Source organism: Balaenoptera physalus (genome assembly GCF_965194825.1).
Source record: "Balaenoptera physalus genome assembly, chromosome: 2".
In the NCBI taxonomy this organism is placed as follows: domain Eukaryota; kingdom Metazoa; phylum Chordata; class Mammalia; order Artiodactyla; family Balaenopteridae; genus Balaenoptera; species Balaenoptera physalus.
In genome coordinates, this window is record NC_138883.1 from 104,110,706 (window position 1) to 104,138,533 (window position 27,828).

The window sequence follows — 27,828 nt, forward strand, 5'->3', positions numbered from 1 at the left end:
GTGAGAGTGGACATCCTTGTCTCGTTCCTGATCTTAGAGGAAATGCTTTCAGTTTTTCACCATTGAGAATGATGTTTGCTGTGGGTTTGTCATATATGGCCTTTATTATGTTGAGGTAGGTTCCCTCTATGCCCACTTTCTGGAGAGTTTTTATCAGAAATGGGTGTTGAATTTTGTCAAAAGCTTTTTCTGCATCTATTGAGATGATCATATGGTTTTTATTCTTCAATTTGTTAATATGGTGTATCACATTGATTGATTTGCGTATATTGAAGAATCCTTGCATCCCCGGGATAAATCCCACTTGATCGGGGTGTATGATCCTTTTAATGTGTTGTTGGATTCTGTTTGCTAGTATTTTGTTGAGGATTTTTGCATCTATATTCATCAGTGATATTGGTCTGTAATTTTCTTTTTTTGTAGTGTCTTTGTCTGGTTTTGGTATCAGGGTGATGGTGGCCTCATAGAATGAGTTTGGGAGTGTTCCTTCCTCTGCAATTTTTTGGAAGAGTTTGAGAAGGATGGGTGTTAGCTCTTCTCTAAATGTTTGATAGAATTCACCTGTGAAGCCATCTGGTCCTGGACTTTTGTTTGTTGGAAGATTTTTAATCACAGTTTCAATTTCATTACTTGGGATTGGTCTGTTCATATTTTCTGTTTCTTCCTGATTCAGTCTTGGAAGGTTATACCTTTCTAAGAATTTGTCCATTTCCTCCAGGTTGTCCATTTTATTGGCATAAAGTTGCTTATAGTAGTCTCTTAGGATGTTTTGTATTTCTGCGGTGTCTGTTGTAACTTCTCCTTTTTCATTTCTGATTTTATTGATTTGAGTCCTCTCCCTCTTTTTCTTGATGAGTCTGGCTAATGGCTTATCAATTTTGTTTATCTTCTCAAAGAACCAACTTTTAGTTTTATTGATCTTTGCTATTGTTTTCTTTGTTTCTATTTCATTTATTTCTGCTCTGATCTTTATGATTTCTTTCCTTCTGCTAACTTTGGGTTTTGTTTGTTCTTCTTTCTCTAGTTTCTTTAGGTGTAAGGTTAGATTGTTTACTTGAGATTTTTCTTGTTTCTTTAGGTAGGCTTGTATAGCTATAAACTTACCTCTTAGAACCGCTTTTGCTGCATCCCATAGGTTTTGGGTCGTCGTGTTTTCATTGTCATTTGTCTCTAGGTATTTTTTTATTTCCTCTTTGATTTCTTCAGTGATCTCTTGGTTATTTAGTAACGTATTGTTTAGCCTCCATGTGTTTGTCTTTTTTACGTTTTTTTCCCTGTAATTCATTTCTAATCTCATAGCGTTGTGGTCAGAAAAGATGCTTGGTATGATTTCAATTTTCTTAAATTTACTGAGGCTTGATTTGTGACCCAAGATGTGATCTATCCTGGAGAATGTTCCGTGCGCACTTGAGAAGAACGTGTAATCTGCTGTTTTTGGATGGAATGTCCTATATATATCAATTAAATCTATCTGGTCTATTGTGTCATTTAAAGCTTCTGTTTCCTTATTTATTTTCATTTTGGATGATCTGTCCATTGGTGTAAGTGAAGTGTTAAAGTCCCCCACTATTATTGTGTTACTGTCGATTTCCTCTTTTATAGCTGTTAGTAGTTGCCTTATGTATTGAGGTGCTCCTATGTTGGGTGCATATATATTTATAATTGTTATATCTTCTTCTTGGATTGATCCCTGGATCATTATGTAGTGTCCTTCCTTGTCTCTTGTAACATTCTTTATTTTAAAGTCTATTTTATCTGATATGAGTATAGCTACTCCAGCTTTCTTTTGATTTCCATTTGCATGGAATATCTTTTTCCATCCCCTCACTTTCAGTCTGTATGTGTCCCTTGGTCTAAAGTGGGTCTCTTGTAGACAGCATATATATGGGTCTTGTTTTTGTATCCATTCAGCCAGTCTATGTCTTTTGGTTGGGGCGTTTAATCCGTTCACGTTTAAGGTAATTATCGATATGTATGTTCCTATGACCATTTTCTTAATTGTTTTGGGTTTGTTTTTGTAGGTCCTTTTCTTCTCTTGTGTTTCCCACTTAGAGAAGTTCCTTTAGCATTTGTTGTAGAGCTGGTTTGGTGGTGCTGAATTCTCTTAGCTTTTGCTTGTCTGTAAAGCTTTTGATTTCTCCATCAAATCTAAATGTGATCCTTGCCGGGTAGAGTAATCTTGGTTGTAGGTTCTTCCCTTTCATCACATTAAGTATATCATGCCACTCCCTTCTGGCTTACAGAGTTTCTGCTGAGAAATCAGCTGTTAACGTTACGGGAGTTCCCTTGTATGTTATTTGTCGTTTTTCCCTTGCTGCTTTCAATAATTTTTCTTTGTCTTTAATTTTTGCCACTTTGATTACTATGTGTCTCGGCGTGTTTCTCCTTGGGTTTATTCTGTATGGGACTCTCTGCGCTTCCTGGACTTGGGTGGCTATTTCCTTTCTCATGTTAGGGAAGTTTTCGACTATAATCTCTTCAAATATTTTCTCTGGTCCTTTCTCTCTCTCTTCTCCTTCTGGGACCCCTATAATGCGAATGTTGTTGCGTTTAATGTTGTCCCAGAGGTCTCTTAGGCTGTCTTCATTTCTTTTCATTCTTTTTTCTTTATTCTGCTCCGTGGCAGTGAATTCCACCATTCTGTCTTCCAGGTCACTTATCCGTTCTTCTGCCTCAGTTATTCTGCTATTGATTCCTTCTAGTGTAGTTTTCATTTCAGTTATTGTATTGGTCATCTCTGTTTGTTTGTTCTTTAATTCTTCTAAGTCTTTGTTAATCATTTCTTGCATCTTCTCAATCTTTGCCTCCATTCTTATTCCGAGGTCCTGGATCATCTTCACTATCATTATTCTGAATTCTTTTTCTGGAAGGTTGCCTATCTCCACTTCATTTAGTTGTTTTTCTGGGGTTTTTTCTTGTTCCTTCATCTGGTACATAGCCCTCTGCCTTTTCATCTTCTCTATCTTTCTGTAACTGTGGTTTTTGGTCCACAGGCTGCAGGATTGTAGTTTTTCTTGCTTCTGTTGTCTGCCCTCTGGTGGTTGAGGCTATCTAAGAGGCTTGATGGGAGGCTCTGGTGGTGGGTAGAGCTCTAAAACAGTTTTTAAAGGGGTTTTTAAAGCCCTAAAATCGAATATTAAGGAATAATGAGACTGAAAATTCATGAGCTTTATATCTATCTTAAGAGCAAAAGTATTAAAATAGAAGGTAAATATATAATAAAGAAGATTAACAAAGCTAAAATTCTTCAAAAAGGACTTGAAGAGACACTTCACAAAAATGGATACCCAAATGACCAGTGAACGTATGAACTGGTCATCAGGGAAATGCAGATTAAAACGTAAATGAGATACGACTACACACCCATCAGACTGGCTGACATTTAGAAGTCTGACAATACTAAATATTGGAGAAGATATGCAGTATAGAGAATTTTCATTCCATGCAAATGAAAATGTAAATTGACTACCTCCTTTGGAAAGCAGTTTGGAGTTATCTAGTAAAGTTGAGGATAAGACTCAAGAATTTGACAAGGCAAATTCCCTAGAGAAACTAGATTTGTGAAACAGGATAAATGTACAGGAATGTTCATAACAGTATTATTTGTCATCGCTCCAAACTGAAAACAACTTGAATAGCCATCAAAAGATGAATGAATAAATGTATTATAGTATATTCATACTATGGAATGCTATAGTACAATGGAAACAAATAACAGCTGCATACCACTACATACAACTACCTAGTATGTTATATTTTTGCTTATTTGGTTTATTGTTTGTCCTTTCTCTAGAATATAAACTTTATGAAAGCATAGACCATCTATTTTATTCACTGCTGAGTCTTCAGTTTCTCTAACAGCACCTGGTGCATAGTAGTGCATAAAAGGCATCCAAATGAATTAACTGAATGAAATATTAATGTAGAGATCCTGCCTATGAAATTTGAAATCTTTGTATTTTTCATTGCTAGTCTATAGTAGTACAACTGATTTTTATATATTGATCATGTATTTATTATTCTAGGTGTATTTTTATGTATTCCTTAGGATTGAAAATTCAGTTCTTTGGAAAGACAATGAAGTTGAGTCACTAAAGAAAATTGCTGTAATCAGTAAAGGTGTTACAAAAAATAATGAAAATGTAAAGGGATTGTGCTCTCAAACTGCTTCTTAAGGGTCTAAGTTTTCATTTTAAGTAAATGAAAACTGAAAGGCATATTCTTTTGTGTCATTTACCTAGAATCATAGCCAAAAGATGCACTTTCAAAGAAACGGCCTTATTTGGCTCTGTATCAGAAGGTTGACAAGTGAATACATTTGTGTGTTTTAAGCTAACATGAACTGTTTAAGATATGTATGTAACATTTTCCACAGTTTCCTGCTTTAATTTATTCAATTAACTGATCTTTAGCCAACCGTCAGTCCCACTTGGATGGTTAAGAGGCTTTTACCATCCTTGAATTTTGCAGGAACAAAGAAAAATTATAACCTAGAGAAGTTGTTCTCAAACTTTGCTAGGCAGCAGTGGAATGAAAACTTAGGCACTTGAGAAACAACTTGAGTTTTGAATTCTTTTAGCTTTTTAAAAAGCTCCCAGTTTGAAAACCACTGCCCTTACTATTGTGCAGATCTGTCAGTTCTTGTGATATTCAAAGAGTAGGTATTCATGAAGATCATTTGGATGTGGAAAGAAAACATTGCCTCTCTTTTTTTTTTATCTCATTGTATTAATTTGTGTTAATTAATATATTAATTAATTAAGTACATGTAATAATTTACAAATAAATATATTTTAGGGATGGGAGGGCAATCAAAGTAAGTTGTTTAGACAGCAGATATCTATTTCGCTTCAATAGTAAAAGCAAAGTATATGGAAGGAAAGTAGAGATGCCCAATTTTATTTTCCTATACCTTAAAACTTTGAATTTATTTTTCTACTGTACCTTCACAGACAAAGATCAAATAAGAATCATGAGGCAAATATTTTCCCTTATTAATATATATTAACTTTTCTTTAGGAAAATAACGTTATGTCTGCTCGTATCTCCACTATGCTAGGAACTAAGTAACAAATAAAATGGGAAACCCTGTTTATCCCATAAATTAACATCTTTTAGATTTGCCTTGCTTTACAATCTTTTTTTTAAATTTTTTTAAAATTTATTTTATTTATTTATTTATTTTTGGCTGTGTTGGGCTTTCTCTAGTTGGGGTGAGCGGGAGCTACTCTTTGTTGCGGTGCACGGGCTTCTTATTGTGGTGGCTTCTGTTGTTGCAGAGCATGGGCTCTAGGCCAGCGGGCTCAGTAGTTGTGGCTCGAGGGCTCTAGAGCGCAGGCTCAGTAGTTGTGGCACACGGGCTTAGTTGCTCCACCACATGTGGGATCTTCCTGGACCAGGGCTCGAACCCATGTCCCCTGCATTGGCAGGTGGATTCTTAACCACTGCACCACCAGGGAAGCCCGCCTTGCTTTACAATCTTAAGAAATAAAGTTGCATATAATAATTCCATTTTATTATTTTTTGCATAATTGAAATATGGCTAAGCAATATTGTTCATAATACGTTATTGTGAGCCATAAACAAAACTGGAAACTGTTGGGTGTTGATTTTAGTGCTGATTTTCTTTTTTCATAAGTAATACTTTTATATTTAGTATTATATTAGAATAAAACCCTCAAGAGTTATATGGGTTTCTTTGTTATTGTTTTTAATTTTATCATGATTAGTGAGACAGTTGTTTGTTTTGTAGATTGATGACATTGTAAAAGCTGTTGGTAACTGCAGCTACAACCAGCTAGTGGAGAAGATCATCTCTTGTAAGCAGTCAGACAACAGTGAGCTGGTTAGTGAAGGTGGGTGAGTGTTGCTATTATCTGACTTACTCTTGGCAAAGTAACTTGTCTTAAAATTTAATATCTTTCAAATGTCTTAAATACAACTTCTAAAAAATAAAAGTGATTCTACCTGTGAGAATTAAAAGAAGTAATTATTCATAAAGGTACCAGTGAAAGGTTTTTCCTAGAACCCTTTTTACTTGTTTTGTAAAATCACTCCTGGATTCTAATAAAAGTCTTTGGAATCACTTGCTATCTTTGATATAATCAGTTACCCAAGGGTTACTGATAATTACTCTTTTAAAAAAGAGTTATTATTTGGGAGTACTGAGGGAACTTTATAATTCATCCTGAATACTTCTGTTGACTGAGATGCGTATTATGGTACTCAAGTGTTCATTTTAGTAGAGCTCTACCTTATATTTCAGTACAATATAGTATATTAAAGCTCTATTCTGGATCAGAGTACACCTTTGATCAGCAGTTTCCCTAATCCTTAGCTAAAATTAAAAATTGCTAAATTCATCAACATAGAAGTGTTTTTTTTTGTGTTTGTTTGTTTGTTTGTTTTTTAAGCTGTGTTCCAGTCAGTAAAGGGAAGAGCAGATTTGAAACCAGAGTGCTTTCAGGAACCATAGCATTTGGGTATAACTTCACCATCACCCACTCCACTTTTTCATAAATGTACACAAATACTGAGACTGCTGTTCTCCTCAGTTTGAAGGGTTAACAAAAGAAAGAGAAATCGTGAGAAGCAGACACACAGTTCTTTCACATGAGGTATAATAAAAATTTATTATCGTCACTACATTTTAAAAAAATAAAACCAAATGACTACAAGAGTACCTAAGAACATATGAAAGAAGATGTGTACATGAATCTCATACTATATTGATTAATAAGAACCCAACTAATTACACTACTCAATTATCTAGAAGTTTAACATGTTTATGCAAGAGGCCAGTAGCAGGAAAATACACAGTGTGTTAGTTGAGGCTCATCTAGTCTTTTACTTGCAATAAACACACAGATATTCAGTGATATTGATCATTGATTTGTGTGACGCCTCTTTCACTACAACCTAAGGCAGCAAAGTTTAAATTTTAGGGGAGAGAGGAGCAACAAAAGTTGTTACAAAAAATGTTTTCCCTCAGTTAACAAAATTCCACTCACTAGAACTTTCCATTCTTTATCCAAGCTCTCATTACTGTAAATATTCTTAGAAAGCAGGCTATAAAGAAAGTATCCATCTGTGGATTCCTACTTTCTCAGTAACTTTCAGTATGCTATTCAATAGTAATTGAGAGAACAGTAGGGTCCAGAAAGTGTTAACAGATGGAATGATAGCCAATAAGTGATATTTGGATGAATATATTTATAAGGTAAGAAGCTATGGGAAACACTAATGTTAACAGCATTTTCACCAAGCTAGGCTGCAATGTAACAGGGGTAGGACTTATTACACTAGCAGAATGAACAACAACCAAAAAACAGTCCCTTCATCACTTCTCCTTTTTCTCAACGTGGTTTTACAACTATTATTATTATTTCTCTGGTATTGAATCCCTGGGATAACAAAAAACTATAGCTAATTTGTATAGAATTGATAACTTGAGAAGAACATCTTGGTAAAAGCAAGTAGGACTCTTCCTCTTTAGTGGTATAGAATTTTCAGGTAATATATATCAGAGCTGATTAATTCCTTGATATATAAATTTCGTAATGGTGAAATTCTGCTTATCATATTTCCATACATAGTCAAGGAAAAATTATATATGAAATTCAGTACAATTAAAAAGCTAAACTAGTTTTTTGTTTATAAGAAATTACAAATATGTAGTCTGTTTGAAATAAGTATTCAATCCCAATGACTACTTGTATAAGGCACTATGAAATCATTAAGGAAGTAAAAGGCCACAATGGACATTTTTTCTTATATAATATAGCAATTAGCTTTTTTTCCATTTTCTTCATCATATTTTCTTGGGTGTATTGTTCAACCAAAGCAGTCTGCTTTCTTTTTCTGTTTAGCCTACAACTGTAACTTTCCTTCTGAATCGTAAAATATCCCAAAGTGGTTTATTTCTAATCCTTCTTTATTAAAAATTATTAAACTTTGGTCTTAGATGATTTTTTAAAAATTCAAATATTTTATCTCCATAAGGTGCAGAATACAAGAAATATGTTTACTATCATTCTTTTTTGATGAAAAAGAAATATTATTTAGTTAATAGTCAAATAGAATTAGATATTCTTTCAACTTCTTTCAGAGAACATTTATTTTTTTCTGGTGGCAATACCTTGTAAGTAAAAGTACAGAACTTTTACATGTACATAGAATATTTATTATTTGCTACCTCTTTTGGATATTAATACTTTTTTGAATCAAGTTATAATGATGGGTTGTGGCATGGCAGCAAAAATCAACAAGGGAAAAAATAGCACAGTACCAGTTTCCAGACTTCACGATAACTGGTCATTTAATTCCAGAAGATCTCTCAGGAATAATTTCTTCTTTAACAGTTGTTTCTAGGTAAAAAAAAATATGCTTAAGGAAATTATTCCAGCATATTCACTTATTCGAGCTCACTTATTGAGCTTTTATTATGTGCCATAAACACTGAAGATTATAGTTTGAGTTCATATTATTTTTGATTAAATAATATTGATTTCCTTTTCTTTTTCTTTCTCTTTTATTTTGGAAAAACTCAAACCCATAAAACTGGAATAGCACAATGAATATATGTACCTATATACATATTTGTACATATATATGTTTCATCTAAATTCACCAATTATTAGCATATTGAATTTTTACTTTCTGTATTCACACACACACACAATTTTTTTCCTAAATCATGTGACAATTAATTGCAAATATAGCACTTTATCCATTAACTCTCCAATATTTGTCTCCTAAGAACAAAGAATTTTCCTATGTAATCACAATGCAGTTATCTCAGGAAATTTAACATTGATACAATACTATTATCTAATATACTGTTTATATTCAAAATTCCCCAGTTGTCCCAGTAATTCCCCTTATAGCGTTTAAGTTTTTTCAGTGTAAGTTTCAATCAAGTATCATTTAATTATCATATCAATTTAGTCTCCTGTAATCTAGAACAGAAGACCCCTATCCTCTTTTCTTTTCTTTATTTTCTTTTTGGTCTTTTGTGGTATTTACTTTTCTTTATAGTCCAGGCTAGTTGTTTTATAGAATAGGCCTCAATTTGGATTCATCTGATTGTTTCCTCATTGGTAGATTTGGGTTATATATTTTCTGTGGGAATACTACATTGTGTCTTTCCTAGTGCATCAAATCAGGTGGCACATTATGTCTGATTATCCCATTGGTGGTGATGTTCAAATAGGATTAAGGTGATATGTACCAGATTTTTTTTTGTTGGAAAGATGCCCTTTGCCATTTGTAATTAATAAGTAATCTCTGATATTATGTTTTGAAACTCCATAATTTGTTTAGTTATGAAAAGTTGAAACTAGATTAGGCTTTTGAATATTCCACTAAAATCACACAGGTGTCACTGTTTACAAGTTGGTAGAAGAATTAGGAAACATTTTTCTAAGTCTAAATTAGTCTACGCTCTATGGTTTGGGGAGAAATAAATTTCTGTTTGCATTTATAATAATCAGCACTAAATTTTATAAATTAATACCAGTTAAGTTCCAGTCTTCACTTTGCCATAACTAGTTTTATGTCCTTGAGCAAGTCACTTATTCTCTCTGAATCCATGTCCTGTTCTCTAGAAACAAGCAGCTGAGAAAGACTTTTCTAGTGTTAAACTTTTGAATTTCATACATGAAAGTAACATTGTGCTATATCTCCACTGAATTTTTGTATCTTTTTGAAAGGGTTTTGTAGAGAGTATGTTGTATGAATGAGGTAAGGGAGGGACATTTAGAAACATCTTTCTGAAAGAAGTGTTTAGTTACATGGATATTATAGACAGCAGTGGTACTTCTCAGCACAGGCATAATGCTTACTTTTTAAATGCTATATAATAGAAAATGCTTTAGTATATAACTAATACATTCTACTCAATGACTTAGTATATTTAGCAAAGTAATGATAATAATTGAGGACGGGTCTTATGGCTAAGTGTATAAAACCAGGAAGTTGCAAATGAGCTATAAATTTCCTTTGGCTGTGGCCTTCTGTATAACTTTTTGTACTTCCCGTCCTACATTACCAATTCCTTGGAATAGTATGATATATTGGTAACTTTTTACAACCACTTTGCAGCTTGAAGTGCTATGGCTTGACACTAAAAGTGAGGGAGTGGAATAAGTCTATATTATGCAGCTGCCTCTGGCCCTACCAAGTTTCTACCAAGTTTATTTTCAATTTTTTGTTGAGTCATCAGTTTCTTAACACAGATTCATCTTTGCTCCCTATATCTGCACCTCCCTGCTCACTTACAAAACTTTTTAGAGCATTCTCCTCCCCCCTATTCCTTTTTAAAGAAAGGGAGCAAAAGGAGGAAGGAAGAGAAAAAAGGAAAGAGAGAAATATAGGCTTTTAAAATATTTATACAACTGATTCTCATTATTACTGATAGTTATGTTCCATGAAGTTGCTGTGAACACTGAATTAGTGAATACCAAACCACTGCTCATAGGGGAAACACAACATTAGGTTCCTGTGAGCCTCTGGTCACAAGATTTTCATCAACTTATCAATATATAACCTTGTTTTTTGTGTGTTTCTGTTGAGAGACACCTTATTTATTTATTTTTTGTAACATCTTTATTGGAGTATAATTGATTTACAATGGTGTGTTAGTTTCTGCTTTATAACAAAGTGAGTCAGCTATACATATACATATATCCCCATATCTCCTCCCTCTTGCGTCTCCCTCCCACCCTCCCTATCCCACCCCTCTAGGTGGTCACAAAGCACGGAGCTGATCTCCCTGTACTATGTGGCTGCTTCCCACTAGCTATCTGTTTTACATTTGGTAGTATATATACGTCCATGCCACTTAGAGACACCTTGTTTAATATATATTATTGATTCAGTAACATTAAACTCATATCCAACAGCTCTGTAACTCATGCCTGGCTGAAGCTGCAAAAATATGCATTGTCTCTATAAGGCACATCACAACCTTTGTGTGCTTAGGAACACTAGCTTCAGCATTATGCTTGGGGGCCATTTTACACAGTAAAAATCACTCCAAAGAAACACAGAAATTTCACAAAATGTGAAAAATGTGGCATTAAATAGAATGTGAAAATGACATTTGTTCACAGTATGAGAGCTGAAACAAGAAGGTGACACACTATTGCCTATTTTGACTTCAGTGGGGAATGTGTGTGTTAGGTGACTCAATTTTTTTGCTGCTTTGCACATATTCAGGAATGACCCTGAAAGTGCAACAAGTATTGATTTTTGGAGTTATAAATTTTAGATAGTAGGCAAATTAGCAGATATGAACCTGTGTGAATAATGAGGATCAACTATATGTATAGCTTTTAAATTAAACCCCAGAAGGTTTCTTTATATTTCATTATGTTTGAAAACAGAAGAGATGATTTCTATTTCTGAACTTGATATATCTACATAATGAGTAGCATATGTTGGAGGAGATTAGGATAAAAATATCATCAGTTACCGCACTGTTTTCTGTTCAGTTTTATGCCTACTTTTAGTTTTAAGGCAAGAATTGAGCAGTTTGTGAATTGAAAATTATCTGGGATCTTTGTCAAAATCTTAAGCAACTCAATTTCTTGAGGCTACTTTTAATAATCTAAACACCTACCCACTGGGGAAGTAGTTGTTAACTTTTGCTCCTACCCACTTTTTAAATTGCTAACCCTTACCTTCTTATTGTTTTATTGGGTTTTAGTTTTATTGTGTGTGTTTCTTTTATTGCAAGGCACATGAAATCCTTTGCGGAAGTAGGTGTGGTATAAGTAAATACATTTATTGATAAAAAGAATTTCAGATAACTGTTTCTTTAGCCTGGAAATGTCTATAGACACATCTTCCATCGCAGAATTAGAAAAAAAAAAAATCTCCAATTTAGGGCCATCATGTTATAGTAGAAAGAGTCTTATTTTGATTGGCCTTTCTTCATACTTGGAACACAATGTAAATAGAAAAGCTTTTAAATTTTGAAATTATTCTTCCATCTAATATTATGCATTGGTTCCTAGGCTTTGTAGCTGAGCAGTTTCTAAATAACACAGCCACTCAACTGACATACCATGGATTATGTGAACTAACTTCAACGGTTCAGGAAGGAGAACTTTGTGTGTTCTTTCGGAATAATCATTTTAGCACCATGACCAAATACAAGGTATGATACAGAAATAGCTACTGTTATTCTAAGCTAAAGGAGCTTGATTTAGAGATGTCTTATGATCTGCTTCAAAATAAAAAATTCTAGCATAATATTCTTTAACCATCAAATTATGAAGGTAATAATTAATTCTTTAGGGTGGAATGGATTAGCAATTTGTTACTTAAAATCAGTTTTTTGTTTTTATTTAGGTCTCAACTCCATTTTCACAGATTACTGCATTAAAATGTATTTATTATTTTCTTTCTAAGAAAAAAAAAGATAAACCCTAGAGTTAGAACTAGGATGACTGCTAATGATGGATGTTTACATTTGAGGGCTAAAGGAGTTTAGAGAAAGAATCAAGATTTGTCTTTATGATAGTGTTTCTATTATTAAGTTATCAATGTGACTTTAAATTCTTTTTATCATGTCATTTATGGCTTTGCCAAAATAATCTTACTGATTCATTCCTCTTGTTATCTCTTCAATGCTTCCATTTTTACAGCTGCCACCTAATACAGGAGTTTATCAACTTATCTCTAGACTTCTGTGGCAGAATACTGCTCTGATCAGGTCAATAATATTGCAAAAATGTTAGTAGCACCCAGTGCCTAGAGGATAAAAATGCAAGGTATTTTCTACTATCCCCTTGTGTCAACACTTTGCTTCAGCCATAGTGATCTGTCTACTCATTAATAGTCCTCCAGCCCCATACACACTTTATGCTTTCCCATTTTGTTTCTTACTCCTAATCCCTATGTGAACATTCTCACTCCTTTTTGCCTATCCAAATTTCACCTATCTTTTAAGAAACATTTTAAATACTAACTCTTCAGTAAAGCTACTTCTTCTCTCCTTAAATCAGTGGTTCTCAACCCAGATTGTATGCTAGAGCTGCCTAGGGAGCTATTAAAAAAATACCAATGCCCAGAGCCCACCACCAACTCAACTAAATCAGAATCTGTAGAGGTGGGACCTGAGCAACAGTATTTTTAAAATGTTTTCCAGGTGATTTAAATATGCAGCTAAGGCTCTGGATCACTACTCTACCCTTCCTCCTTTACTTGTTATGGGCCATATTGTCCTTACTTTGCCCTTATTGATGAGTACCTAGTTAACAATTTTCTTTCCATGTAAATGTGTCTCATTTTTCTAAATGAAAGTAAGCTTATTGAAGTCAGGAATCTGACTTTGTATTTCCTTCAACACTTTAATCAGTGAATTGCACAAACTAGTGTAAAATAATGATTTGTTTGCTTATTTAAGAATACTCTATAGCCCTAGCTCTCCTGCTCCCCTGTTAGTTATAGCAAGGGTTTGTTTGTATTGTTCCCATATTTAAGCTAGATGTGTGCTAGGTATGGGCCCAGATTTATCCATACTCCTCAAAAATCTAAGGCCAAAGAACCACAAAATCAGAATTATTGCTACATAATAAATACTGCTAAGTCATCTCGCTTTACCTGTTCTCTTCAAGTCCACATTTTATTCATTCATTCAACAAATATTTATTGAGCATGATTATGACTGGGTACTTAGCTAAGTATTGGACTGCAGTCTGAGCAAGACAGCTATAGTTCCTGCCATTTAAGGACCTCCTAGTTTGACAAAGGACAGATGTTAAATAATTACACAAGTAGGTATCATTTCTGTTGAGATACACTCTGTGAAGTGTACATACAACATGCTGTGACTACTTTTATTAGGACTTATAACCTATTTGAAGATGTCAGGAAAAAAAGGGGGGTGGTGTGGTTAACTAAGCATATGGAACATGTGCGCAAAAGCCCTGAGGAGGTAAATAACCTAACTTTTTAAGGAATTCGAAGAAGGGCTATGTGACTGAAGCATAGAAAATAAGAGGCATGATGTAAGTCTCAAGAGATAGATATCAGATCTTGTAGAGTTCTAAGTTAAAAGGAGAAATAGGGAATTCTCTGGCAGTCCAGTGGTCAGGACTTGGCACTTTCACTGCCAGGGCCTGGGTTCAGTCCCTGGTCAGGGAACTAAGATCCCACAAGCCAAGCTGTGTGGCCAAAAATAAATAAATAAATGAATGAATGAATGAGAGAAATAGACTTTGGTCTCCTGATGGCCTAGTCGTTCTTTTTGTTCTCTCTCTCTCTCTTTTTTTTTTTTCTCCACAGGGGTTAGATAGTTCAATTGAGTAAACAGCGTCTCTGGCTGTCATGAGTGGTTGTTTTACAACCTCCCAAAATTGAGCTTTAGACGGTCCCTTTTTTTTTTTTTTTTTAATCAAGGCCATATCCCTGACCTGGAAGTCCTTTACTCGTCACCTAGGTATTCGCAATCTTCCTGTGTGGTTGGGAAGGATGCACCTCTCCTGGAGCATTTTCTGCATTGGGTCTGTTTCTGGACTGAGTATGCATTTCCGTGAGATAATGATAGCTGAGAGAATGTGTACATTCTGCTATTTCTCACTTCTAAGTTTTTCTCAGTAAACCTTATTCTATAGCTAAACAGTGTATCACTAGTGGTGTGTATCTCCCTACCCCTTGTATAACATTAAGGTGCTTTGGACTTTGGGGCAAGAGTGAATGTGTATTTAATTAGGAGACTATTGTAGGAGGGCAAGTAAGAGACTGTAGTGACTTGAACTAAGATATAGAGAAATGGAGAGTAGACAGATTCCATAGACATTTAGGAGATGTAATCAACCAGATTTGGTGATTAAGATGTGAAAAATAAGAAAGAGGATAGAAATTATTTCAAGCATCTTTTCTGACCACAATGGTATGAAACTAGAAATCAACCAAAGAAAGAAAAATGAGAGAAAAACAATTACATGAAGACTAAACAACATGCTACTAAAAAAAGAGTGGGTAACAATGAAATCAAAGAGGATATTAGAAAATATCTTGAGACAAATGACAATGAAAACACAACTTTACAAAATCTATGGGATGCAGCAAAAGCAGTTCTAAGAGGGAATTTCATAGCAATACAGGCCTTCCTCAAAAAACAAGAAAAATCTCAAGCCATCTAACCTACCACCTAAGAGAATTAGAAAAAGAAGAGCAAACAAAATCCGAAGTTAGCAGAAGGAAGGAAATAATAGAGGTCGGAGAGGAAATAAATAAAATAGACATTTTAAAAAATAGAAAAAAATCAATGAAACCAAGAGCTCTTTTTTAAAAAATTAATTAATTATTTTTAGCTGTGTTGGGTCTTTGTTGCTGCACGTGGGCTTTCTCTAGTTGCAGCAACCAGGGGCTACTCTTTGTTGCGGTGCGCGGGCTTCTCATCGCGGTGGCTTCTCTTGTTGTGGAGCATGGGCTCTAGGCGCATCGGCTTCAGTAGTTGTGGCACTCAGGCTCAGTAATTGTGGCTCACAGGCTGTAGAGCGCAGGCACAGTAGTTGTGGCGCATGGGCGTAGTTGCTCTGCGGCATGTGGGATCTTCCTGGACCAGGGCTCAAGCCTGTGTCCCCTGCATTGGCAGGCGGATTCTTAACCACCACGCCACCATGGAAGCCCCAGGAGCCAGTTTTTTGAAAGGATAAACAAAATCGACAAACTTCTAGCCAGGCTCTCCAAGAAGAAAAGAGAGAAGACCCAAGTAAACAAAATAAGAAATGAAAGAGGAGAACTAATAGCCAATACTGCAGAAATACAAAATAATCATAAGAAATACTATGAATAGTTATATGCCAACAAATTGGGACAACCTAGAAAAAAATGGACAAGTTTCTATAAACATACAGCTTGCCAAAGCTGAGTCAAAATAATTTGGGGCTTCCCTGGTGGCGCAGTGGTTAAGAATCTGCCTGCCAATGTAGGGAACACAGGTTCGAGCCCTGGTCTGGGAAGATCCCACATGCCGCAGAGCAACTAAGCCTGTGTGCCACAACTGTTGAGCCTGCACTCTATAGCCCGTGTGCCACAACTACTGAGCCCGTGTGCCACAACTACTAAAGCCCGTGCGCCTAGAGCCCATGCTCCACAACAAGAGAAGCCACTGCGATGAGAGGCCCATGCACCGCAACAAAGAGTAGCCCCTGCTTGACACAACTAAAGAAAGCCTGCATGTAGCAATGAAGACCCAAGGCAGCGAAAAATAAATTAATTTTTAGAATAAGATAATTTGAACAGACTGATCACTAGAAGTGAAATAGAATCTGTAAAAAAAAACAAAAACAAAAACAAAAAAACAAAACCCAAAAAACCCCCTGCAAACAAAAGTCCAGAACCAGATGGCTTTACTGGAGAATTCTACGAAACATACAGAGAACTTATCCTTCTCCAACTATTCCAAAAGATTGAAGAGGAGGGAACACTACCAAAGTCACCCTGTGAAGCCACCATCACCCTGATACCAAAAATCACACAAAGACACCACAAAAGAAATTACAGGCCAATATCTTTGATGAATATAGTTGCAAAATCCTCAATGAAGTATTAGCAAACTGAATCCAACAATACATAAAAAGGATCATACACCATGATCAAGTTAGATTCATTCCAGGGTTTCAAGGATGTTTCAAACACATGCGAATCAATTAATGTGGTGTGCCAAATCAACAAAAGAAAAGACAAAAACCAAATGATCTTCTCAATATATGCAGAAAAAGCATTTGATAAAATTCAACATCGATTCATGATAAAAACTCTCACCAAAATGGGTACAGAGGGAACACATCTCAACAATAAAAGCCATTTATGGGACTTCTCTGGTGGTCCAGTGGTTAAGAATCTGCCTTCCAATGCAGGGGATGCGGGTTCAATCCCTGGTCGGGGAACTAAGATCCCATATGCTGCAGGGCAACTAAGCCTGTGTGCCACAACTACTGAGCCCCTGTGCTCTAGAGCCCACATGCCACAACTAGAGAGAAGCCCATGCACTGCAACGAAAGATCCCGCATGCCACAACGAAGATCCCGCATGCCACAACCAAGACCCGACACAGCCAAATAAATAAATAAATAAATTTTAAAAATAATAAAAGCCATTTATGACAAACCCATAGCCAATATAATACTCAATGGTGAAAAGCTGAAAGCCTTCTTGCTAAATTCAGCAGCAAGACAAGGATGCCCACTCTCACCACTTCTATTCAACATAGTATTGAATGTTCTAGCCACAGCAATCAGACAAGAAAAATAAATAAAATGTGTCCAGATTGGAAGGGAAGAGGTAAAATTATCTTTGTATGCAAGACTCTATACAGAAAACCCTAAAGCCTCTGCACAAAACCTGTTAGAACTAATAAATGAATTCAGTAAGGTAGCAGGATTAGTATACAGAAATCTGTTGCATTTCTTTATACTAACAAATATCAGAAAAGGAAAGTAAAAAAAAAGTTTAAAATTGCACCGCCCCCCCAAAAAAAAAAACCTAGAAATAAACCTAACCAAGAAGGTGAAAGACCTAAACACTGAGAACTATTAAACATTGATAAAGGAAACTGAAGAAGATTCAAAGAAATGGAAAGATATCCTGCGGTCTTGGATTGGAAGAATTCATATTGTTAAAATGGCCATACTACCCAAAGCAATCTACAGATTTAATTCAGTCCCTTTCAAATTACCTGTGACATTTTACACAGAGTTAGAATAATCCTAAAATTTATAAGGAACCACAAGAGACTCAGAATTGCCAAAGCAATCCTGAGGAAAAAGAACAAAGCTGTAGGCATAATCTTCCCAGACGTCAGACAATACTGCAAAGCTACAGTAATCAAAACAGCATGGTATTGGTGCAAAAACACATATGGATCAACGGACCAGAATAAAGAACCCTGGAGTAAACCCACACACCTATGGTCAATTACTCTTCGACAAAGGAGGCAAGAATATACAGTGGAGAAAAGACAGTCTCTTTAGCAAGTGGTGTTGGGAAAACTGGACAGCTGCATGTAAGTCAATGAAGTTAGAACATTCCCTCACACCATGCACAAAAATAAACTCAAAATGCCTTAAAGACTTAAATATAAGACATGACACCATAAAACTCCTGTGCCAACAAATTGGGACAACCTACAAAAAATGGACAGTTTCTATAAACATACAGCTTGCCAAAACTGAATCAAGAAGAAACAGATAATTTGAACAGACTGATCACTAGAAATGAAATAGAATCTGTAAAAAACAAAACAAAACAAAAACACACCCAAAAAACTCCCTGCAAACAAAAGTCCAGGACCAGATGGCTTTACTGGGGAATTCTACCAAACATACAAAGAAGAACTCATCCTTCTCAAACTATTCCAGAAGATTGAAGAGGAGGGAACACTACCAAATTCATTCTACGAGGCCACCATTACATAGAATAAAACATAGGGGAGACATTCTTTGACATAAATCACAGCAATATTTTCTTAGATCAGTCTCCCAGGGCAAAATAAATAAAAGTAAAAATAAACAAATGGAACCTAAACAAATTTAAAAGCTTTTGCACAGTGTAGGAAATCATCAACAAAAAGGCAACCCACGAATGGAAGAAAATATTTGCAAATGATGTGACAAATAAAGGGTTAATTTCCAAACTATACAAAGAGCTCATACAACTTAATATCAAAAAAACAAACAACCAAGTCAAAAAATGGGCAGAAGACCTAAATAAACTTTTCTCCAAAAAGACATATAGCTGGCCAACAGGCACACGAAAAGATGCTCAACACTGCTAATTATTAGAGAAATGCAAATGAAAACCACAATGAGATATCACCTCACACTGGTCAGAATGGCCATCATCAAAAAGTCTACAAATAATAAATGCTGGAGAGGGTGTGGAGAAATATTAATATGTGGGAATATTAATATTCCCACTGTTGGTGGGAATGTTAATTGGTTTAGCCACTATGGAAAACTGTATGGAGGTTCCTTAAAAAACTAAAAATAGAACTACCATATGATCCAGCAATTCCTCTCCTGGGCATATATCCGGAAAAGACAAAAACTCTAATTCAAAAAGGTCCATGCACCCCTATGTTCGTAGCAGCACTGTTTACAATAGCCAAGACATGGAAGCAGCCTAAGTGTCTATCAGCAGATGAATGGACAAGGAAGATGTAGTGTATATATACAATGGAATGTTAACCATAAAAAAGAATGAAATATTGCCATTTGAAGCAACATGGATGGACCTAGAGATTATCATGCTGAGTGAAATAAGTCAGACAGAGAAAGACAAATACTGTATATCACTTATATGTGGAATCTAAAAAATAACACAAATGAGTTTATTTACAAAACAGAAACAGCCTCACAGACATAGAAAACAAACTTATGGTCACCAAAGGGGAAAGCGGGGAGGAGGGATAAATTAGGAGTATGGGATTAACAGATACACAGTACTATATGTAAAATAGAAAAACAACAAGGATTTACTGTATAGCAGGGAACTATATTCAATATCTTGTCATAGCCTATAATGGAAAAGAATCTGAAAAAATATGTGTAACTGAGTCACTTTGCTGTACACCTGAAACTAATACAGTATTGTAAATCTATTATTCTTTAGTTTAAAAAAAGAAAGAGTGATTTCTGGGTTCTAAGCATGAACAACTGGATGAATGATGATGCTCTTTATCGAAACGCAGAACACTGGAAGAGAAAAATGATGTGAACTTTTAGAACTGTTAGAGCTGCTTCTGAGGCATCCCTCCGAGTGGAAATGTTGGTTAAATGGTTCAGGACTGGAATAAGTTTTGTGTACAAATAGGGAGAGGGAGAGTATGAGATTTACAAGAAAAATGTGGAATTGGAAGAAAAGAGAAGGCCTAGGACAGAGATTTGAGTAGTGCCAACATTTAAGGATCAACTAGTGGAGTATAAACTGGCAAAGGAGACAGAAAGAAAAGAACAAAAGGAAAATCTAAAGAATATAGTATCATGTAAACCAACAAGGAGAGAGTGTTTCAAGAAGAATGGAGATCTCAATTGTTAAATGCTATTGAAAAGATGAGTAAGATAAGAACACTTGGGGGGAAAGTGTTCATTAGGGATATGGATTTCATTGATATCTTTTAGAGAATGGTGGAAGCAGAAAAAAAAACTCATTGAATTGGTTAGGAAATGATTGGGGTCTCAGATACTAGAAACAGATTATAGGCAACTTTTGAAACAGTTTGTCTGTGAGGAGGCACAGACATAATGGCTCATAGCTATAGTAGAGTGTGGAATCCAGGGAAGGTTGTTTTTGTTTAATATGAGAGACTTGACCATGTTAAAATATTGAAGGACTCAATAGAGAGAAATGTTGAAAATTTAGGAGAGGAGATAATGTTAGAAGCCTCCAAGAATGTGAGAAAGGATAGACATTTTCACAGGTAAAAGGGATTGACCTTTGGTTTAAAAAGAGACCTCTCCATTGTAAAGGAGGGAAAGAATAGACTATGAGTAGAGCTACAGGTAAGTTTATAGATTTGATGGCAGGAAATAGAGAAAGTTATTGTTTCAATGTTTCTATTTTCTGTAATGTGGAAGGCAAGATCATTTACTGAGACTGAGGAGGGGTAGGAAGGTTTGGTTCCAGATTTGAAGAAAGAAAATTTGAAGTAGTCTTTACAGCATGTGGGAGAAAGAACTAACTAGAGAAATTAAGAATCACTAGGCAGTGTTAAGGATGGTAATTATTACATGACTATACCACTTGTGTCATTTTTCTGCGGGAGTATTCATCAGAGTGTAGGCCTGGTGAAGGTAGTTAGTTATCCTAGATTTGGGACTTTGTGAAGTGGGTGCATCAAAGAATAGTAGAGCAAAGGAATTTAGGGGCATGATGTTATTATGTACATGATGATACTGTCCAAACTTATAAATATTTTCCTAGAAAAAAAAACAACACCATTCTTTACAAGGTAGTCCGGTTTTGGTTTTTTTTTTTGTCCGCGCCACGTGGCTTGTAGGATCTTAGTATCCCAACCAGGGATCGAACCTGGGCCCTCGGCAGTGAAATCAATGAGTCCTAACCACTGGACCACCAGGGAATTCCTGGTAGTCCTATTTTTATAGAAGGGATAAATGGAAACAACTATCCTGGTGGCCAGTCACTAGGGGGAAATGGTATTATTTTCTATAGTGACCACCAAACTGAAACAGTAGCACTGTTTTTTACGAAAAATTGGAAACTTACAGAAAAATGATGAGACTAATTTAATGTGTTCCTATTATACTCATCACTGACTTTTAACAATTTTGACATTGTATTATTTTTTATCTATTTTTATATTTTTGCTTATACTTAAATATGTATCTCTCAACAAGAACACTTCCCTTTCAAATCACAGTACCATTATTGCATCTAACAAAGTTATCTATAATTTTTAATATCATCTCATACCCAGTCCATATTCAGATTCCCCATTTGTCCCCCAAATGGTTTTATGGATGGTTTGTTCAAACCAGGATCTAATCAAGGACCTTGTGTTACATTTGGTGAAGTAAGTCCTTTTTAGACATAAATCCTGTGTTTTCCAGGAATCTTTTGGGTCTTTGGGCTATTTGTATCTGCCTCATTATAATACTCTCAGTTCTATTTCCTATATTCCTGTTGAACTTTCTTTCCAGTCCTGAGGGTCTTTAAATTAGACACTGCTTTACTCTGGCAAAGTACCCAATGAGTACATTCTTTATAAGAGTCAGAGACACTTTCCCTCCTAATTGACCCAGTGACTGATAACCGACTTACCACAAAATCTGTAGCACTTCTTCGGTTGTTGGTGTAAAACTAGAAGCCCTAAAGGAATACTTAATACAATTTAAGGAAGGGCTTCCTCCATTTGCTTGATAAGGAAATAAGATGGAAGATTGTGCCCTTGTTCTATTAAACTGTTCAGCATTAAAACTATTATTCTGTACCACTAATTGCTGGATTGTTAGAGTTTCTGTAGTTCTTTATAAACTTGAGCCCTAGGGAATCTGTAAGGATATAAGTAAGGAAAAACTAGAAAGCTGCTTTTTCAAACAAGATATGCCTACTTTTACTGCTGCATTAGATCTTCATAAGGACTTTTAACATTTCACTTTTGAAGGACCCTGAGATTTTTAGGGCCATTTTATGCATTCACATTTAATGATCACTTTATTTTGCATCTTCCTGCCCCTGTGAACTCTTTGGAACAACTAGAGTATAAACACAGTTCATTCCATGGAATTCTAGATATACTTTCTTTTTTAAAAAAAATATTTATTTATTTATTTATTTTTATGGCTGTGTCAGGTCTTAGTTGTGGCACGCGGAATCTTTGATGAGGCATGCAGGATCTTTTTTTTTTTTTTTTAATATATTTATTTATTTATTTTTGGCTGCATTGGGTCTTCGTTGCTGTGCGCGGGCTTTCTCTAGCTGTGGCGAGCGGGGGCTACTCTTCGTTGCAGTGCACGGGCTTCTCATTGCGGTGGCTTCTCTAGTTGCAGAGCACGGGCTCTAGGTGCACAGGCTTCAGTGTGGCACGCGAGCTCAGTAGTTGTGGCTTGCGGGCTCTAGAGCACAGGCTCAGTAGTTGCGGCACACAGGCTTAGTTGCTCTGAGGCATGTGGGATCTTCCTGGACCAGGGACTGAACCCGTGTGCCTTGCTTTGGCAGGCAGATTCTTAACCACTGTGCCACCAGAGAAGTCCCACGGGATCTTAAGTTGTGGCGTGTGGGCTCTTCATTGCGGCGCATGGGCTTCTCTCTAGTTGTAGCATGTGGGTTTTCTCTTCTCTAGTGGCACGCAGGCTCTGCAGCACATGGGCTCTTTGTTGTGGCGCACGGGCTCCAGAGCACGTGGGCTCTGTAGTTTCAGTACGTGAGCTCTCTAGTTGAGGCGCGTGGGCTTTAGTTGCCCTGTGGCACGTGAGATCTTAGTTCCCTGACCAGGGATTGAACCCGCATCCCCTGCATTGGAAGGCGGATTCTTTATGACTGGACTACCAGGGAAGTCCCTCTAGATATACTTTCAACAAAAAATAAATTTAATATCTGGATAGAATATTTTCTACTACAGATAGATAAATAGTGTCTATAACTAGGGACCTATAATAATAATAAACTGCCAGTCTGTAATAAGTTGGCAATCAGTCAAAAGTATCTCTAAGTGTATTATTCTATTAGTGGGGCTTATTTTTACTGTGATTTGCAGAAAGGATCTTTATACTTTTTGGTACCCGTATCGTATCATATGCCATTATTATCTCAGGACCAAGACCAACAAGAAGTCTGTGTTGGGACAAAAAGGATTACCTAGGAAAGGGAATCTCTAGTTTCTTTATAGGTTGTACCAATTTCCTTAGCAATTTACTAAATTCTACCTTGTGTGTAAAATATTTTTGTCATCTAAATTCTTTTGGAACTCTAGAGATGTATGAGCCGTGGACTTTTGTTTGACCAAAGGGAAGGTATGTGTCTCCTTGAACATTCTCTAGTACTATATCTCTGTTCTAACTCCTGTATCTAGACTTTGGATAGAGGCAGGGGCAAATTCTCTTGTTCGGTTAAACTTTTTGGTGACTCTCTCAAACCATATTTCTAAAACTGGACAAAGTATTCTCTGTTTACTAGCTTTATGATTCCATTTACATAGATTTTTTTTAAATTAATTTTATTTTTATTTATTTTTGGTTGTGTTGAGTCATCGTTGCTGTGTGCAGGTTTTCTCTAGTTGCGGCGAGCAGGGGCTACTCTTCCTTGCTGTGTGAGGGCTTCTTATTGCGGTGGCTTCTCTTGTTGCGGAGCATGGGCTCTAGGTGCACAGGCTTCAGTAGTTGTGGCACGCGGGCTCAGTAATTGTGGCTCGCGGGCTCTAGAGCGCAGGCTCAGTAGTTGTGGCGCACAGGCTTAGTTGCTTTGCAGCCTGTGGGATCTTCCCAGACAAGGCCTTGAACCCGTGTCCCCTGCATTGGCAGGCAGATTCTTAACCACTGTGCCACCAGGGAAGCCCTCCATAGACTTTTTTTTTTTTTTTTGCCACTGTATTATAACTTTATTTAACTTGGTAAAAGCCAAAATTGATGGTTCTTAACATGGTATGTGGAGATCAAAATTAAAGAATACAAAGTACCTTAAAAAAAAAAGCATTCAGCTCAATCCTGGTTCCTTCAATATTACTGCCAAACTTCTGTGAAAGAAGCCTTGTAATAACGACTAACAGCAACATGGAAGATGATTTAAAAAAAAAAAAGTTCATTTATCAATTTAACAATCTTGAAAAAAAGAAAGTGACTATAATACTTGATGACAGACATCATGTTTAAGTAGAAAACACAAAGATTAAAAAAAAGTAATATCTCTGAAAATATTGCACAACTTCAGGTGTTTTCTCCAAATTTGCTTTATGTAATTGGATATAAATTAATGAACAAAAACTTAAGCAAGATACATGTAACAATTTAACAGAACCTGATAATCTAATTTCTTTCCATTTTTCTCAAACTCATCGTGGGGCTTATAAGAAAATTAACCAACATAGATACTGCTACAGTTGAATGTCAAATCTTTAAGTGCTTATGACATACTAAATTCTTCTATAATGCAATTATGAAGTACCCTTCAAGAGACTTGTGTTTTGTATGTAGAAAAGTGTTAAAGTCAAATGTTCAACTCAATATAAAATAATAAGAGGGCTTCCCCGGTGGCGCAGCAGTTAAGAATCCGCCTGCCAATGCAGGGGACACGGGTTCAAGCCCTGGTCTGGGAAGATCCCACATGCCGCGGGGCAACTGGGCCCGTGAGCCACAACTACTGAGCCTGCGCATCTGGAGCCTGTGCTCCGCCAACAAGAGAGGCCGCGATAGTGAGAGGCCCGCGCACCGCGATGAAGAGTGGCCCCCGCTTGCCGCAACTAGAGAAAGCCCTCGCACAGAAACGAAGACCCAACATAGTCAAAAATAAATTAATAAAAATAAATAAATTTATATTTAAAAAATAATAATAATAAGAAGAAGAAACATTTCTGATTTGTTGGGTTGAGATTACTTCTCCTTTTGCTAATGAATGATTTTTTAGCTGTAATATCACTGAGTTGAACAAATATGTCACCTTTGAGTACTTTAAGAAAAATAAACACATGCTAAATGGATAAAACATTACAACTACATCCTTACTAGGCCATCTCTACTTCTAACACTTCAGAAGCTTAGAGATTCAGTGTTCTTATATTAACTGCAAGAAAAAGATAAAAGAGAAATTCCTTCTTTTTTGAGATCACAACTATGAAGTCATGTGGTTATACAAATTCTGCATTTGTGTGCAAAACATGAAACACATTTATCTTAATTCTCCCGGCTTAGAATTGTCAGTCAATTAGCAGGACTGTCCTTCCAAGAAACAGAAACAGAGATGTGTTTTACATAACTTCAATAACCTCAGCACTACAATACAGGGAAGGAGGTCACAGGAAAGAATAAATCAAAATTGTTACAACTGAGAAACTTTTCTCAGTTTAACCATGGTGCCACTTTCATTTTTACATAAGCATGGTGGCATAATTCAAGCTCAATAAATCAGAATTCTTAATGTTTAAAATTTACCTTGACTTTTAATTATCACCATATTAACTACCAAAATAATTAGGTGAAACACATAAGAAAGGGTAATATTAAATCCCACTTTACTAGAGTTGGTTTCTTGACACATTAACTCATTTTTTTATAGAAAAGGGATAGTGCATCTCAGCTTGCTTACACACTAGGAGATCACTTTGAATTCTGCATTTCCTAACTGCAAACAGATATAGCACTTATAACAGGTTATAAATAAACGGGTTTTCAAGCATAGAGCCAGCCCCAACTATAATAATACACTATTTAAAAAGACCTAAGGCGATGAATTACATTTCCAATGGAAAAAAAAAAAACTGTACAAACAAGCTTAAAACTACTTTTTTTGTGCCAGTGTTATAAAATGTAGCTTTTAATAAAACCTTGACCCAAATGCCAGCAACTTGAGAAAAGAATTTGGGTGGGGGGAAGAAGAAAGTTATTTCATTTAGGAAAAACAGCTACTATCTTTTTCCTAATCTTCGACATACACAATTTAAACTTATACAGCTGCTTTAACACTTTACACAATTCCTATATACTGGAGCAGTAACAAGATCTAAATACAATTATATTTTTGAACACTGGGTCAAGGCTTTACATAAAAATACCTTCCTACTTTTCCCCCTAAGTTTCTAAAATATCACATACTTTTCCCCAACATCTGCAGCCATTCAGGAATATTTAGGAAACTTTTGTGCATGATCTTAATCCCTAATCCCTGGCTCTCTGGGCTCAGTGACAAAAGATCAAAACCACCAAAAATGATGGTTCACTTGAAGTCAGATGAGAGACCCTGGCTCAATTAGTCTCGTAGGACGAAAGCAGTTCTGCATCAACTGGCTCCATGCAGGAGGGGCATGTGAAGGATCTCATCAACCAGTCGTCTGTACAGTCCAGATGATAGACGTGCATGCACGGCAGAAATCGAATTGGGTCCCCGTGAACGAAGTCCATCTTACAGATCACATACTCCTGGATCTTTTTTTCTGATCCATCTCTTCCAGGTTCATAAACTCCTTTAGGCAAATGCTGTGTAAGGCCTATTCTTTGAGCTATCCTAATTTGTTCCTCTTCAGTCAGCTGAGTTGCTGGGCGAGTCTGGCTAGGTGTTGGATGATAGACCGGAACTGGAACTTGTTCCTGATACGGCGGCGGCGGCTCCTGATCCTGCTCCGTCCCCTCACCAAAGCTAGCCCTGTTGGACTGAGACTTGTGAAGCAGGGAGATGTCATCCGAAGTGGGGGGCTTGAGGCAGTTCCCCATCTTCCGGGGCTGGGGTGTGTGATCTGTGCGCTGTTTTGACAGTCTTCTCCCCTCCATAGACTTTTTAATTAGGCCTTCTGTCATCGCAGAGTCACAGAGGATGTGTGAATTAAATTGATTTTTTCCCTATTATACTTTTCTCCTATTTTTAATTATTATAATAATTTACCAGTCAACTTCACACTTCCCAACTGTGTATGGATCTATGGTTTTGATTGCACAGCCTCTCATGACATTTTCTCTGACAACAGATACTAGTTGACTTCCTGTTTTTGGAAACTCCTCTTAGTTCTAGTTTTGTGGTTTACCATTCCTAAACTCTGGACAAGTACCTCTTCCATTACTAGCAAAGCAATCAAGTCCAGCTCTTGTTAGTTATTCGTTGTAATAGCACTCTCCATGAACCCTTGATTAAACTATTCTTCCCTCACCTGTCCATTGGCAAAAATACATATACCCCTAATTTCTATCTCGTATGTTACCTTGCTCCATGTAATTCCATCTAATGTCGTACAGTTAAACTGGGCAGATCATTTTGGCAAATCCACATTGAGTACATGATCCTACGAAGATCTGTGCTTTTCATCAGCATAACTAAGATTAGGATCTGAAAGTAGCAGGAGGAGATGCTAGTGAGAGTGCAGATGCTTTCAGGGCCATTCTTTTTTTTTTTTTTTTTTTTTGGCTGTGTTGGGTCTTCGTTTCTGTGCAAAGGCTTTCTCTAGTTGCAGCGAGCAGGGGCCACTCTTCATCGCGGTGCGCGGACCTCTCACTGTTGCAGCCTCTCTTGTTGCGGAGCACAGGCTCCAGACGCGCAGGCTCAGTAGTTGTGGCTCACGGGCCTAGTTGCTCTGTGGCATGTGGGATCTTCCCAGACCAGGGCTCGAACCTGTGTCCCCTGCATTGGCAGGCAGATTCTCAACCACTGTGCCACCAG

General features: G+C 36.4%; 1 protein-coding gene and 1 pseudogene across 5 annotated transcripts in view; one reads left to right on the forward strand and one right to left on the reverse strand.

Annotated features, from left to right (window-relative positions):
* MINDY2 (MINDY lysine 48 deubiquitinase 2) overlaps nucleotides 1–27,828 on the forward strand; it is an 82,616-nt gene that overhangs the window by 42,433 nt on the left and 12,355 nt on the right. For 3 of the 4 annotated variants that reach the window (XR_014258781.1, XR_014258782.1, XM_082446619.1), the window contains exons 5-6: nucleotides 5,753–5,855; nucleotides 12,018–12,160. The exons of the other annotated variant lie outside the window; for it this stretch is intronic. Coding sequence is in view for 1 of the 3 variants with exons in the window: in XM_082446619.1 (XP_082302745.1) it covers nucleotides 5,753–5,855; nucleotides 12,018–12,160 (246 nt within the window). In the remaining 2 variants the exon portion in view is untranslated. The remainder of the gene's footprint in view (nucleotides 1–5,752; nucleotides 5,856–12,017; nucleotides 12,161–27,828) is intronic. 4 annotated transcript variants of the gene reach the window in all.
* On the reverse strand, nucleotides 15,306–27,549 carry LOC309653834 (RING finger protein 11 pseudogene; annotated as a pseudogene). The gene is made up of 2 exons (XR_014268844.1): nucleotides 25,036–27,549; nucleotides 15,306–24,710 (listed from the first exon to the last, which is right to left on the reverse strand). The product of XR_014268844.1 is annotated as an RING finger protein 11 pseudogene (transcript).